Below are 15,873 nucleotides of genomic sequence, written 5' to 3'. Positions count from 1 at the left end.
TCCACAACGAATCCCTCAGAAAATAATCCACACGCTGCACCAGCTTCCCCCTCCAGCCCCTTCCTGATGGACAGGAGTGACCAGTGGCCCTAGAGGCATTTTCCTGTAACTATTTAAAGGCAGCAGCAACTTCCTGAGCACCCCCCGATTTCTGCCCATCCTCAGTGACTTTCCGTCCATGTGACGCAGCCACATCCCCGATCACGGCACTTCCAGGCATCATCCCTGTCCATCCCGTCCTTTCCCCAGTGCCAGTGTCACAGCCCCACAGCAGCGCCGGCCCTGTGTCATATTTCTGTGTGTGGTGTATTTGTTTTCGGGGCCTGTTGAATGGCAAATGCGAAAGGGAAGGGGACTCCTTCCTGTTCTTTCAGAGCCGGTCGCTGTGCCCTGCTCGGCTTCAAGGGAATCGCCGGCAAAGCGGCCGCTTTCACAAATAATGGCTTCATTAGATTGAAAGAAGTGGACACTGACCTCACTGAAATGGACTTTCTGACCCCTGCTGACCTCTGGCCCCGGCTCTGACAGCCTGTAAATCTTCCCCCTCGGCATGGCCGGGGCGAGGGCAGGAGCTCTGTGAGCCCAGTGCCAGCACTGCTGTCCCTGGGCCGGACCCACGGAGCTGCCCCGGGGCTCCATCCAGGCCCTGACCCGGCAGGATGAGCCCTGGGGACGTGCAGTGCCCAGGCACGTGGGTCACAGCGCTGGCAGAGATGGGGACCGGTGTCCCCATGGTGCTGCAAACCCCTCCAGGGTCCTGGGGGCTGAAGAGCCATGCAAAATGATGTTACCGGAGCTGGGCTCCAGCGCCACCTCCCAGCGCTGTCACTGTCACCACTGAGCAGCTCAAAAGCAGCCTCCGAGCTCCTGCCAAGGAAAACTGATCCCTTTCCCTGCCCATCCCACAGGCACAGCCCTCCTGGCTGCACACAGACACGCAAACCTCCTCCAACTCTCCCCGAGCCCACCTCCACCCGCCTCCTGTGGGCACAGACCCTTCCCCCCAGCCCCCAATGCCTCCTTCCGCACCCACCCAGCCCAGGACGCTGGTGGCCACTGCCCAGTCCTGCCAGAGCATCAGCTGGTGGGGAAACTGAGGCACGAGGTGGAGCAGTGGATGCCTGCGCAGTGGGAGCCTGCTGGGCACTCCACCCTGCCCTGCCTAAGGCTGGCACTTGCCCCCCGTGGCACAGCCCCAGTGCTGGCAGCGAGCCCCTCACACCCCAGCTCCCTCCTCCCCACTCTTGCACACTCACCGCTGACCTTTGGCTATGAAGCAATCAATAAAGGAGGCCACGGAGCTGCTCCTCCCCCTCCCTGGCCCCCCACACCCCCCGCTCGCCCCGTGCCTCCAGCAAGCCCAGCCGGTATTGAGGGATGCTCCCAGTGCTGGGAATGCGGGGCTGGGGGGACACCGGCACAAGCGCGCTTCCCAAGGGTGCCCTAACCAGGCAGCACCTTCCCAACACTCCAAAAATACTCCCCTGGGGCTTCTTTCTGCCTGGGGTTGCCCCACAGCTCTGGGGATGGAGCGCGGCCATCCTGCTCCATCCCAAATGGGGCTCCCCGGGGCATTGGCACCCGGCAAGGGAAGGGTGAGGAGTGTTCCTGTGGGGTGCCTTGTAGGGTGCTGCCTGGGGCCAGGCTTGCCCGGCTTCCTGCCCTCCCATAAGGCAGGAGGGGGTAAAGGTGGGTGGGGACCATGGCCTGGAGTGATGGGTTGTGCCCAAATTCGGCAGCTCCCTTTGATAAAAGCCCTGGAGCAGCAGCTGATTGATCGGCTGCAGAGTGGGGATTGATCAGGATTTCAGCCCATACATATTCCTGCTCCCTGATAAAGGGGAATCGATAGCTGAAGGATATTCCTCGGAGGCTGCAGACCCCCACAGACCAGAGCTCACAACTCTGCCCTTGCCCCTCAAATCCTCCCACTCCTGTTCAAACCTCACTCCCCCCGGCAAAAACCCAGGCAGTGGGGGAGAAAATTGTTTTGGGGGAGCCAGGAGGGCACAGCAGGATATGGAGGAAAGGCAGAGCCTCTCCTCCAGCAGCTAAATCTCACCCCCCAAAGCACCGGCCTGTCCTGCACCTTCCTCCTCTCACTGGTGGTCTGGCAAACAGGGTTTTCATCTTTCTTGGGGTGCTGGAGAGCCAACCCCCTTCAAAGTCCTGGTCAGGGTGATCCCAAGGGAGCTGAGCTGGCTGATACATGCGGAGCCCATCGCTTCACTACCTCCAAACACCAGCAACTGCTGCCCCGGCTCAGCCCCCGCCCCGGTGCTGAGACCTGGAAACTCACTGCAGATGTGGCCAGAGCAGAGCCCTCCAGGCCCCGCTGGGAACGGGGTACAGGCACACAGTGTTCCCCCAAGGGAGGGGGTGTCCTTTTCCTTTTCCACTCTTACCTTCTCATTTCCCCCTGCCTGCAGGGAGGATGCCAGCGGGGCCCCCTGCAGCCCCGGGAGGACTCGGGGTGCTGTGGGGCTCCCTCCGGCCCCGTCTCCCTCCCGGGAGCTGCGGCTGAGCGGGTCCCCGCCCGTCCCCAGCGCGCCCCGTTCCGTGTCCCTCCCTTCGCACACAGTGACTCAAAGCCCAGGCTCGCCCCGCTGTCCCTCCAGTTTCTCCAGTGCCTGGGGAACTGGTTTGCTGCGGGGAGGAACATCTCCAGCTCTGACCAAGCCCTCCTCGGGCAGCGCCGGCGGTGCGGGGGGCTGTGCAGGGAGCTCCCGCTGCCCGCGGAGCCGCAGCCGGCTGGCTCGGCTGCCTCGGCACGTCCGCACGCTGGCACACGCGTGTTCGCGCTGAACCCACGCATGCACACACAGCGACACTCCCCCAACACGCCGCGGCCCGGCCGGGGATGCCGGGACCCCATCTCTGCCCCTCCTGCGAGCCCACGGCGCTGGAGGGATGCGGGGGCCAGATCCCGCTCCTGTGCCCGAGCCGCAAGGACCAGCAGTCGGTCCCCGCGTGGGTGCTCAGCCACCCTTGGGGTCCCGGCGAAGGGCACGGGAGGGGACCAGAGACCTGCCAAAACCCGGCAGAGAGAGCTCGGCTCTGCCTCAGTTTCCCCAGCACGTGAGCGGTGTCACCCAGAGCTGGGTGGCCCCGGGCGCCCCAGCTGGAGCTGAACTGTGGCCACCTGCGCCGGGCTGGCGGTGGCCGGGGAGGCTCCTGGACTGGGCCAGCAGCCGGGAGTGGTGGCCCCGGGGTGAGGCTGGCACCGCAGCGGGCTCCCGCGGGCTGGGGCGGAGCGGGAGGGCAGGGCGAGGATAGGGGGCGAGTGCTGGTCCTGCTGCGCTCCCAGCCCTGCCGGGACAGGGCCCTGCGCCCCGGGGTCAAGTCTCCCGCGGTGCCCAAGGGCTATTGTGACCTCCACTCCATCCCCAAGCCCGTGTGAAGCCCCCCGAGAGCCCCAGCCCTCTGAGACCTGGGAGACCTCCCCGCACTCGGAGCCTCTCGGGAACGTGCTGCAGAGCCGGGGGCTCCGCGTGGGACCCCCAGGGAGATGATTAACCCGGGGGCAATCACAGCCCCGGGGACCCGCAGTCCCTCAGCACACTTAGCTGGGACCCTGCCAGCCCCACGGCCCGGCCCATGCTGGGGGCATCGTGCTGGCTGGAGGTGCGGTGACAAAAGTGGTCCCTGATGTCCCCTCCGAGGTTACCATCGCCCTTCACTCGGGTAGGTGGTGGGATAGAGGTCCGGGGGACCCAGAGCCACCCAGGCCGGCTGGGCTCCCTCCCGGCGCTGCTGAGTCGGAGGAAACGGGGGAGTTGGGTGCTGGAACCAGCCTGACCGGCTCCCCGGCTGTCAGCACCTGAGGAATGCCAAACCTCCGCTGCGCCAGGGCTGGGTGCTCAGGGCTGGGTGCTCAGGGCTGGGTGCTCAGGGTGACTCTGCCGGTCCGCCCAGCTGCGTGGTGTGCAGAGAGCAGCACCGCCAGCCCGCTCGGCGCGGCACGGCGCGGCACGGCGCGGCACGGCACGGCACAGACCCCGCTGGCCCCGGCGGGACCCTCGGCCGGCAGGTACACGGAGGTGCAGGGCGGGGCCCCCGGGCACAGGGCGCTGCCCGGGCCGGCCCGGCTGGCGGGGGTGCTGGCAGGGAGGGGGTTCCGTGGTGCTGGGGGAGGAGGGCACCGGTGCTCCGGTCCCGCTGCCACCCACGCGGGCTGCCCGGTGCTTGGACCCGCGCCCAGCCTTGGCAGGTTCTGGGAGGGGTCCCTGCTCCCCCAGGATCAGCACTGGCCAGGGATGGGGGATGGGGCCGGGAGGTGGGGGCTGAGCCCAGCTCTGACCCTCTCACCTTCAGTCCCTGAATTTGGGGGACTGCTGGGGCTGTAATCCCACTCCTGACACCAAAGTGCATCCCACGAGGCGCCAGAGTGAACTGGGGTCCTCCATGTCTGGTTGCCTCGGGCTGAGGGGACAGCGGGGCTCCCCTGTCACCCCTGTCCCCCTTCATGCCGGGCACGTGGCTGCCCACGACACGGCTCAGCGGGGGGAGGCAGCGGCAGCGAGGGGGGACGGTGGCTCCCTTGCCCTCCCCATGAACCTGCAGCAGCCACCCAGCCCAGATCCCTGATTTTCCTGAAGGCGGCAGGTCCGCTCTCACCCCGCGGTGACAGAGCTCAGCCCAACGTGGCCGGAGGCTCAGCTTAATCCGTGGTCACCGGCTCAAAGGCAGCCGCAGCTGCTGCCCTCGGCCCCTCCATCTCTCCTGAATATTAAACAGCACCTCATGCCTTTGACTTGGGTGCTGGGAGACCCTTTGGGGTGACGGGAGGCAGCAAACGAGGTCAGTGGGTTGGCTTGGCTTGGCCTGGCTAAGGGGGATTAATTAGAGCCCCGGTGTGGCAACACCGCTGGATCCAGCTTGGCATGTCCGGGCGGGTGGGGATGGCTGGCAGCAGCAACCAGGGAGCTGCAGGGTCTTGTCCTCTTGTCCTTGCATCCTCGTGTCCTCATGTCCTCATGTCCTTCACCCATTGCTGGAGTGGGAATTATTTTAGCAGAGAATGGGGCGTTGGGGCAGAGCAGGGCTCTGGGTGAGCTCCTTTCCCAGGTCCTGTGGGGCCCAGGGTGGCACCAGGTGCTGGATCCAGCAACAGGGATGGGATGGGATGGGATGGGATGGGATGGGATGGGATGGGATGGGATGGGATGGGATGGGATGGGATGGGATGGGATAGGATGGGATGGGATGGGATGGGATGGGAAAGACAGACCTGGAGATCTTTGGAAATCCAGCTCCAGGTGAGAGGCAGGATGCTGAGTCAGCAGCTCCCCCCTCCCCCAGCAGCCCGGTGCTGCACGGAGTCAGCATCCCTGTCCCAGTGCTGTCCTGGAGCCATGGGCATGGCCACTGCATCCATCCCTCTTCCACTGGTGAATGCCATGACCCTGGGGATCCAGCTGTGGCCCTGGGGATCCAGCTGTGGATTTGCCCATGTGGCTGCACAGCCCCACCCAGGCTGATCCCAGCCTCGAGCGGCGCTGGCTGTCCCAGACAAGGTCTCATTGCCTTCCAGAAAAATGACACAAACTCTTCCTATCTGTTCTGGAAAGACCTGCTGGGCCGGGGAGAGCAGGATCTGGAGGGCGCGTGGCGGGCTGGCAGAAGGGGCAGGCAGCTGCCTGTACCCGGCACTTCCCTGCCTGCCCCTGGCCCCCTGATGCCCTCAGGGACTGGGAAAACCCAACCTGCCAGTGCCTGGATTCATCCCACCTGGCTGGTGCAGGGTGAGGTCCTCTCCCGAGGTGTCCCCCCAGGGAAAGCAGCCTGGAACTTGTGCAGGGAGGTGTCCCCATCCCTGGATGGGGACCTCAATCTCAGCCTGTCCTCGGGCTGACCCCAAATCCCCATCCCTGCCATTGTCCCCATAGCTGGGTGGTGACACCGAACAGCTCCTAATTGGGAGATGCTGGGATGTGGGTGCACTTCCAGCTCCCTCCCCAGCACCTGCTGTGTCAGCTGCTTCCCCAACCCAGCAATAAAACCCTTCTGGGGCAGGCATGTGGCCACAGCACAGGGACGCCTCCGCTGGCATCCCTCGGAGCCGAGGTGGCACAGGTGTCCCTGTCCCCTGCCCTGAGCCCCGAGGAACACAGCGATGCCCACCCTGCAGCACCCAACACCAGGACGTGGAGCTGGGTGCTGGGGACCATCTCGGATCAGGGGGTGAGTGCTGGGTGACCATCCCAGCTCCTTTCCCTGTGCCAGTGAGGCTACAGAGGTGGATGGAGCCATCCCACCTTTGCCACACAGCCACAGGGAAGGGCCAAGGGATGATGCTGCTCAGGTCTCCGCCTCCTCCTGCGCACCCCGCGGCTGCCCCAGCCCTGGTCCCGATCCCAGCCCGGCCCTTTCCCCCACGGAGCAGCTTCCCTGTTTTTTTCTGGGCTTGTTTGTTTGCTGCATTCGCTGACTCGGCGCAGCCCTGCTGCCCGCCTGACTCATCCCACAGCTCGGGGCACGGCCCGGCCCGGCCGCATCCTGCACACTCACCTGTGCCCCGCCAGACTCACCTGTGCCCTGCCGGGCTCTGCCACAGCCCACCAGGCCGTGTGGCAGAGCTCACACCGTCCCTGCCGGCCACAGCAGCGCTGGCACGGGCAGGCAGAGGGGCCCACGGTGCCCCCCGTACGTGCCGGGGGGGATGGAGTGAGCTCCACAGGAAGCCCCAAAGCCACCTCCTGTGCTCACGGGATCCCCCCATATTGTCCCGCAGGATCAGAGGGAGGTCTGTGGGGTTTGAGGGCCTGGTTTGGGGGCCAGGGCTGCTCCCTCAAAGAGCGGGGTGGTTGTTCTCAGCTTTCCCAGAGGCTCCTTCTCTCCCTGCAGCTCTGCCAGCCCCAGCGTGGCGGCCGCAGGGGCTGAGCCCGGCAGCGCGGGGAGTTACGGGACCACGGCATTCCCTGCCCGGCCCCCGGCATGGATCCGCCGTTCCGGCACTCCAAGAGCAGGGGCTTCATCTCCAGCGCGGAGCTCAGCATGAAGCAGGGAGCCGCGGGTGCTCCCGAGGGCAGGTCCCGCTTCCAGAAGGTCTCGCTGGTGTCGCGGCGCCTGGAGAGCACCGGGAGCGCGCGGGGCCGGGACGGGAGCCCCTCCCGCGTGTCCCTCCTGCTGCAGGCCTGGGAGAGGGAGATCGTGGAGAAGACGGGCTCCAGCCCCACCACCCCGACCCACCGCGAGCACTCGTCCTCCGTCAGCCTCCTCAAGGACTTCACGGCGCACGGCCCCATCTTCTCGCAGGTCTATTCCCCGGCGCAGAGGCCCCGGCGCCAGGACGAGCGGGGCAAGGGGGGGCCCGGCGGTGACGGCACCCCCGCCCTGGCGGGTGCCCCCCGAGAGGTGCCCGTGCACAGGGAGAGCTACGTGCACGGCACCCTCCTGCCCACCCGCCCCGCCGAGCGTCCCGCGGGGGCTCCCGGGGACGGTCCCGGTGCCCCGTACGCTGCCAAGCCCGGCTGCGTCCCGGCCCTGCCCAGGGCCAGGCAGGTCACCGTGCTGCGGACGGGCAGGGACGCGGCCGGGCCTGAGCCGCGGCCGGCGGAGGGACGGGAAGCCCCAAACGGGACACACGACACTGCCGGGGCCACCACGGCCTCGCCACAGCGGGACAGCCCCAGGCAGGACGGCAGCGGCTCTGCTGTGGCCGCAGCAGGCAAGGAGAGCTCGCCGGCCACCACAGAGGCCGCTGGGCCCCTGGCCGAGGGATCCCCCGAGGAGAAGGACTCACCACAAGCCGAACCCACGCTGGTGAACGCAACCCTGGGAGCCGACAGGCCCGGGGACCCACAAACCAGTCTGACCAGCTCCCCGCAGTGTCCCTCGGCAGGCGCCGCTGGCGCAGGTGAGGGAAGCGTGACAGACGTGGATGGCACCACTTCAGCCACGCCACCGAGGACAGAGAGCCCTCCAGCAGCTGGCAGCACCCCCGAAAAACCCTCCTCAGAGGTGAGCGATGGTCCAGAGCCTTCATCTGAAACACCAGCATCAGCAAAGGCTGAGATTGAGTTGGAGGGGGATGAGACGATGGGAGACCCCCAGGGCAGAGCCCAAGAGTTGGAGAACATCCCAGAGCCCCCCACCGAGCCCCCAGCCCCTGACGCCCCAGCTGAGAGCCTCCCAGAAGCGACCGAGGAGGACCCCGAGCTGCTGGTGGACATGGAGATCTTCGTGGACACGCTGCGCAACATGGAGCCCTCGGAGATGCGGAAGGCACCCAAGGCCCCGCGGCAGCCCCGGCCGTCGGCGCTGGGCCGCTGTGCAGCTCTGCCCCCCATCCACGAGGACCGTGTGGCCCCCCGCGCCCCCGTGTCCCTGCCCGAGGCCCTGCGGGAGCTGCTGGTGCGGGGCCCGGCGGGGCGGCCCTCGGAGACCCCCGAGGAAGAGGAGGAGATCGAGAATCCCTACCTGAGCCCCGAGGAGCGGGCAGCTGCAGGGACCCTCCGTGGAGTGCCCAAGGACAGCGTGGTGGGCGATGGGTGGGTGGAGGGGGGCTCACTCCTGGGGACACTGGGAGCAGATGGAAAAGCCAAACTGGCAGCCGGGGGCCCGGCCGAGAGGAGCGTGCTCTTCCGAGGGAACGTCCTCAAGGGCATGGCACTGCTCTCCCACTTTTTGGAGCAGAGGGCAGCCGGAGCTGATGAGGGCAAGCCCTACTCCCGCCTGGACAACAGTGTGCTCTACAGCCGCTTCGTGTCCCCCAGCGCCGCCCTGCTCGAGCTGCCTGACAGCAACGGGGGCACGGGCTCGCCCTCCCTCGGGGACCACAATGGGCTGGGCCCTGGTGGCCATTCTGGCCCTGAGATGGCCATGCTGGAAGCCCTGAGTTCTGGCTCTGTCCCTTCTGTCACCGAGGAGCCAGAGAGCACCGTGACCCTGTGTCCCGACGATGTCCTGGTGAGTGAATCCAACACGGTGCCCAGGGAAATGCTCTCCTTTCCCGGGAGTGTGGGAAGGGGTGGGGATGGAACCCCGGAGCATCTTTCCCTGTTCCCAACATACGGCTTGTGCTTCCCATCAGAGAGGCCATGGGGTGAAAGTGCACGTACTGGGATAAGCGATGGGAGGGCACTGGGACAGGTCATGGGAGGTTACTGGGATAGGTGATGAGAGGATACTGGGATGGGCGATGGGAGGATACCGGGATGGGTGGATCCGAGGTCAAATGATGGGAGGGTGCCACCACGGCTGCTGGGAGGGTCCCGGGCGGGTGACAGGAGGGTCGGGGGCAGGCGGGAGGCTGATCCCCAGCAGTGCGGGAGCGCTCGAGGTGTGGCTGCTCGGGGCGGTGGGAGGGCCGGGCAGACTCCAGACGCGAGGCTGCGGCTGCGGCTCTCTTGGGCTGCGGGGAGATGGCTGGTGCAGCGCATGTCCCTCCGTGCTCCTCACCCGCCCGTCCCCTCGGCTCTTCACGGCAGGAGGACAAGGAGGGCTTGGAGAAGATCAACACAAGACCTGGCAAGGTACAGGGAGGGCGGTGGGGCCGGGCTGGGCGGGCTGGCCGGGGCACGGCGCGGTGCGGCAGCACCTCCCCGCCCTGTCACCCCTTCCCAGATCATTCTCTACTCCGATGCCGGCTTCGCGGGGCAGAAACGGGAGATCTGGGGCGACGTCCCCGACGCCACGTCCTGGGAGCTCTCACACACCATCTCCATCCGAGTCATCCGAGGCGGGTAGGGACAGTGGCGGGGCGAGGACACGCGGGACACAGAGGGAGGGCTCGGCTGGGCCGGCTCGCAGCCCGGGGCTCAGGAGTGACCAGTGCTGCCGGTGCTAATTACCGCGGACGCAGCATCGCGGCGGTGGCAGGACGTCCCCACCCACTCCTTGCCCCGAGGGCACCCGCGGGGCTGCGGGTAAAGCTGGATTTTCCCCCCGTTTTGCCCCCACCCCGCTCCCAGGTGGGTGATGTACGAGAAGCCGCGGTTCCGCGGGCGCAAGTGCGTCCTGGCCGAGGGGGACGTGGAGATCGACAACCCCTGGACGGCGTACGGGGAGAGCGGGGAGAACGGGCAGCCCCGCGGGAGCCGCGCCTTCCGCATCGGCTCCTTCAAGAGGGTGGTGCGGGTGAGTGCAGGGACCCCCCCGGAGCCTCCCAGCGCCCTCCCAGCGGAGGTGCCGCAGCCCCGGAACGCCGCTGTTCCCCCAGGATTACCGGACCCCCGAGATCAGCCTCTTCGCCGAGGAGAACGGCGAGGGCGCCCGGCTCAGGTTCACCGGCTCGGCCGAGGACACCCGCACGCGGGGACAGGCGCTGGCTGCCGCCTCCATCATCGTCCACTCGGGCCTGTGAGCGGGACCCTGCGGCTGGGGGGGGCTGCCAGGGGGGCTCCAGCACGGGTTGGAGCAGGGTGTGATGCCTTCCCCCTCTTCTGCAGCTGGCTGGTTTACTCCAAGCCTTTCTTCGATGATGATCCCTACGTTCTGGAGCCAGGCGGGTATCCCAATTTAAAGGCTTGGGGAGCAAAGGACCCATCCATCTGCTCCATGCATCCCATCAGGCTGGTGAGTGCTGGTTCCTGGTGTGTGGTTCCAGGGGTGCCGGGGCTGTATCCAGGTGGGAGCGTGTTCCAGCAGCTCCTGCTCGCCATCAGTGAGATGCTGGTGTGGAAACAGGCCAAGCGTGGCTCTGGAAAGTGTTGCTGTGGGTTAGGGGTGAGGGAAAGCTTCAAAAGAGCTTCTTAAAGGAAAATGACCCAAACCCCAGCTCAGGCTTTAAAGGGGGGAAGCAGATGTCCCTGCAATGTCCCCTCCTGCCACCACAGCCTCACTGGGGCTCCTTCTCCTTCCAGGGCTGCCCCGTTGTGGAGAGACCTGGTGAGCCACAGGTGAGTGCTGGGACAGCTCCCATGAATCACGGGCTGGGATGGCCTTGGGACCATTCTCACCCCACCTTGTCCCCTTTCTCACCCCGCCGTGTCCCCAGGTGCTGATCTACGAGGCCGCAGCTTTCCAGGGCCGCAGCTTCACCATCAGCAGAGACATCTACGACCTGAAGCGTCTGCCCGAGCCAGCGCTGCCCACCGTGGGCTCCCTGCGTGTCCTGGGTGGCTGGTGAGTGGCACGGGAAGGGCAGGGCTGGCATCCTGGCAGGAGCAGGCTGAGAAGGTGATGGTCACCCCTGGGAAGGGCTGTGGAATGGCTGTGGGTCGCTTGGGAGAGAGGGTGTGGATGGTGTCCCCGTGCCCCAGCACGTGGAAATCCTCTGGAGTCTCACTGCCTGTGTCTGCCTGTGCCACAGCTGGGTTGGCTACGAGAAGGAAGGTTTCCGTGGCCACCAGTACCTGCTGGAGGAAGGGGAGTACCAGGACTGGAGGCAGTGGGGCGGCTACAGCAAGGAGCTGGTGTCCCTACGGCTGATCCGGACGGTGAGGGCAGGAATGGGAATCGCTTGGGAATGGACTTAGCGTGGGCAGAGAGAGCCAGGCACCCCCATCGCATCCTCACCCCCCAAAGGGAGCTTTCCCTGCCTGTATCAGGCAGCTGGGCATGGCCCGAGATCCCCCAAACTCATCCAAGCAGAGGTTTGGGAGCTGCTCCCACCCTCCCCGGGGTGCGCGAGGCCAGGCAGGAGCCCGGCTGTGTGTGTGCCCAGCCCGCAGCCCCTTCCCCTGACAGACCACGGGGCTTGGCGGGGGCTCCTTCTCCCCACAGGATTTCTCCGACCCAGCACTGGTCCTTTTTGAGGCCATGGACTTCGAGGAGGGCCCGAGCGTGGAGCTGAGCGAGGCGCTCCCCGACACGCAGCTGGCCGGCTACGGCACCGTCACCCAGTCCATCCACGTGCTGAGTGGCGTGTGAGCATGGGGACGGGGCAGGGGGGCCTGGGGGGTGGCTGGGGGGGAAAAGAGCCAGAACCCACCTTCTCCCTGCAGGTGGGTGGCCTATGAGGGCCCCAACTACTCCGGTGAGCAGTACATCCTGGAGAAGGGGGTGTACCGCAACTGTGAGGACTGGGGGGCCACCGACTGTCACATCTCCTCGGCACAGCCCATCCTGCAGGTGAGGGGACACCCCTTCCTCATGGGACGCCCCGGGGCTGGTGGGTGTCACAGCTGGACACCCAGAGCCCCTCTCTGTTCGCTTCCAGGTCAGGGAACACAACCTCCACTTCGTCTCCAAGGTCAGGGGTGGTGGCTGGGGAGGGGGATGTGACCCCCTGGGGACACAGCCCCTTGTGGGGGGGTGGTGATGCTTTGTCCCCCTCACCAATCCCCTCTGCTCCCCCTTCCCCAGATCCTGCTTTTCACAGAGCCTGACTTCTTGGGGGATCACGTTGCCTTTGAGGAGGACCAGGAGGCCCTGCCCAAAGCCTTCATCCCACGCTCCTGCAGAGTCCGTGGGGGCAGGTAGGGCGTCCTGGGGATGGGGATGGGGACAACACCCTGGGCAGCACCGGAGGGTGGGCAGAACGGGGGTGCTGTGGGTGACAGGAGGGATGGATACCTGCTATGATGGCTCTGTCAGCCTGGGAATGCTCCTCCCCACCAGCTGGATCCTGTTCGACGGGCAGGACTTTGCAGGGGAGCAGCACGTGCTGTCCGAGGGTGAGTACCCCACGCTCAGCGCCATGGGCTGCCTCTGCTCCACTGCCATCCGCTCCTTGAAGAAGGTTCCACTGGTGAGCTCCCTTTTCCCTTCCCTTCCCAAGCAGAACCCCTCCCAGAACGTTTCTCCCCTCTCACGGGCACCCCCAGTTCTGGCTCCCCATCCCTGGAGCCCTCACTCCTGCTCCTGTCTCTGCCCCCAACCCCGCAGTTTTTCTCGGAGCCCTCCATCTTCCTGCACGGGCTGGAGTGTTTCGAGGGGAAGGAGATCGAGCTGAACTCCGAAGTGCGGAGTCTCCAGGCAGAGGGTTTCAACAACCACGTGCTGTCGGTGCGGGTCAAAGGCGGGATGTAAGTGAGCCCCGGTCCCCCGGCACCCGGTGGGTGTCCCCTGCCCCCGGGGGTGACCTGTCCCACGCCACCCTGTCCCCACAGCTGGGTGCTGTGCGAGCACGGCGACTTCCGAGGGCGGCAGTGGCTGCTGGACTGCACCGAGATCACCAACTGGCTGACCTACAGTGGGCTCCAGCACGTGGGGTCCCTCTACCCCATCCGCCAGGTGAGTGTCACCTTTGGGAGGGGACAGGGCACTGCCACCCGGTGGGGTGAACCCCAAAACCCCGGGGCACGAGGCTCACACGGAGATAGAGCTGGCAGCCCGCTCTGGGTGGGCTGGGGGAGCCGGAGAGCAGCAGCTGATAGCTCTGACACGAGAAAGGTGCCACCAGCTCGGCACTGTCAGCCCGGATTCCTGTCCCCCACCCTGGGAGTGGCCTCCTTTGTGGCGAAACGCTCCCTGTGGGCAACTGCCTTGTAAAATCCATGGCATCCCAGCGTGGGGAGCCGTGCCCGTGCCAGCTACAAGGGACAGGTCACGGTTGCAGCCATCGCCCTGGGGAGATGTGGGGATCTCCTGAGGGGAGGACAATGGGGAGAAGCTCCCAGGGGTCCAGGATCGTCCCTTCCCAGAGCCCCAGTCGGGTGAGGTGCTGGAGGTGCAGGCAGCAGGGCTTTTTGGGTGCAAACACCAGGTTTCTCTCGTTGCAGAGACGGATCTATTTCCGCATCAGGAGCAGGGAGCTGGAGCTCTTCCTCTCGGTCCCCGACGATGTGGAGGACATGAAGGCGGGGCGGGTGGTGGTCTCCAGCCTGGGCGAGCAGAGCAGCTCCGTCTGGTACTACGAGGATGGGCTGATCAAAAACCAGGTCAGGGCTCAGGTGTGACAGCCAGTGCCGCCGAGGGGACCGGGGCAGCCCCTGGCAGGACTCCTGCTGGGCACTCCCCACCCCACAGCCATCTTCCAGGATTTATAACAGCTTTTCCCAGCCTCTGATCCCAGCCTTGTCCCCAAAGATCTGGTGATTCTCACCCCCGAGTCTCTCCTGGAGACGTGAAGCCATCTCTGCCTTCCCTGCGGAGTTTTTGTCACCCTCATCACCCCCGCCTCTCACTGAGGGGTTTTCCTGCTCATCCCACATTCCACCACAAGAAGCAGCTGCATTTACAGGGAAATCCCTCCCTCTGTGTCCCTCGCAGGTGGCCCCCAACATGAGCCTGCAGGTCATCGGGCCGGCTGGGAGGGGAGCGAAGGCCGTGCTGTGGTCCGAGAGCCGGATGCCACGCCAGACCTGGAGCGTTGATTCTCGGGGACGGATCCACAGCCAGATGTTCGAGGACATGATCCTTGATGTCAAGGGTGAGGCCTTGGCCCTGTGCAGGGGCTGCTTTCCCAGGGATGCCCAAAAATGGGGTGGCTGGCTGTGATGTGGGACACCCACCCCTTCGTCACCATCAGGAGCAGGGTTTGCCCTCCCCAAACCTTCCCCTCGCTCTGCAGGCGGCCGAACCTACGACCGGGACCACGCCATCATTTGGGAAATGGCTGATGAACGACCCACGCAGATCTGGGACATCCAGGTGCTGTGAGGGGCAGAGGTGCCACGGGGCAGGATGGGGACACCCTGCCAACACCCCCACACTGGAGCAGGAGGCCTCAGACCCCGCCCACGCTGCCCCCCAAGCACCTCTCCACCCCAGCTGCTGGTGTGAAGGATGCCCATCAACCTCTCCATCATGGGGGGACCACCCCACCTCCCTCCTGGGGAGCCCTGAACATGGTCCATGAAGGATCCCACAGACACGACCGGCATGGGACCCTTTGGAGAACAGCAGAGCCCCTCCCCACAACCATTTCTTCCCCCCGAACTGTATTTATGTACGTGTGTAAGATACAGCCCTGCTTGTCTGGACCAGCTCTGCCTGGGTGATTGGTGTCCTTGTCACAGCCTGGCAGTGCCCCATGCCAGCCCCAGGCCCGATCCTGCTGCCAGGATGGGATCCCAGTGCCCTCTAGTGCCCACGGGCACCGGCAGCTCCGTGGCCATGGAGTTTGAGGTGGGAGGCACCGGCCTGGGAGCACTGGGGGCTGCGGGACCCCACCAGCTCCAGCTCAGGGGGACCGCAGCCCATGGCCTTGGGGGTGTCCCTGTCGTGGCACCCCGGGCTGAGCTCTGGGTCAGCAGCGTTCACTGTCCCTGAAGCAGGGCTGGCTCAGATCACCCATCTTCCACCACCGGGAAAGAGGTTTTGCCCACCTGGGTCGAGAGCAGGAGCTCCCCGGGGATGTGACTCAGAGCCAGGGGGACACGGGGCGAGAAACGGAGACAAGCAGCGCCTCTGTCCTCGCTGCTGGGGAGAGGACACGGCTGCCAGCATGAGCCCGGTCTGGGGAGTCACTGCATGGGGTCAGCGACCACTCGCCACCCTCGCAGGGAGCAGCGGTGACAGCCTGGGGTGCGCCAGCCGACACCAGGCATCCCCAGCCGGCTGGGGACTGCCGCGGCTCCCAGCAACGGCCACAACCAAACGCCCATCTTCCACGTGTCTCCCATTGCCCCAAGACCCGTTTGGGCAGGAGAACAGGCAGCCACACGAGGGGCTCAAAGGTTAGGATCAGCGCAGCAGAAAGGGGCATTGCAGAAAGTGAAATCCCCGCACGCTCCCGGAGCCCCCAACCCGAGCCACTCTCGGCGGCAGCCGCCGCCGCGCCTGAGGGAAAGGCCTGCGGGGCCGTCTCACGGTCTTATATAACCGCCGCCGGGCTGTGATTGGCTGGCGGCGGGAGCTGGCCTAGCCGGATTGGCGAGAAGCAGCAGCCCCTGCCGCGGGATTGGCCGGGGCTGCGCGGGGGCTGCGCGCGATGTCCCGCCCGGCCCGAGGAGGGCGCGCGGGGGTCCCGCCCGAACCCGTGGCCGCTCGGGAGGCGCTCGGGAGGCGCTCGGAAGGCGCTCGGGGGCCGCTCGGGAGGCGCTC

At 66.1% G+C, this 15,873-nt stretch overlaps 1 protein-coding gene across 1 annotated transcript; it reads left to right on the top strand.

Annotated features, from left to right (window-relative positions):
* Nucleotides 1-3,915: 3,915 nt before the first annotated feature.
* Nucleotides 3,916-14,810, top strand: CRYBG2 (crystallin beta-gamma domain containing 2). The gene is made up of 20 exons (XM_048327366.1): nt 3,916-4,030; nt 6,847-8,910; nt 9,432-9,476; nt 9,568-9,686; nt 9,915-10,080; nt 10,163-10,302; nt 10,392-10,518; nt 10,806-10,841; nt 10,940-11,067; nt 11,255-11,381; nt 11,668-11,810; nt 11,889-12,015; nt 12,104-12,136; nt 12,250-12,362; nt 12,505-12,634; nt 12,772-12,911; nt 12,996-13,119; nt 13,608-13,766; nt 14,098-14,257; nt 14,399-14,810. The coding sequence occupies exons 2-20, from the start codon at nt 6,937-6,939 to the stop codon at nt 14,485-14,487; spliced, it is 4,080 nt and encodes a 1,359-aa protein (XP_048183323.1). The 5' UTR covers nt 3,916-4,030; nt 6,847-6,936; the 3' UTR covers nt 14,488-14,810.
* Nucleotides 14,811-15,873: the final 1,063 nt, after the last annotated feature.

The sequence above is a fragment of the Corvus hawaiiensis genome, chromosome 23, assembly GCF_020740725.1.
Source record: "Corvus hawaiiensis isolate bCorHaw1 chromosome 23, bCorHaw1.pri.cur, whole genome shotgun sequence".
NCBI lineage: Eukaryota > Metazoa > Chordata > Aves > Passeriformes > Corvidae > Corvus > Corvus hawaiiensis.
This window is presented reverse-complemented; position numbering and strand designations above follow the sequence as displayed.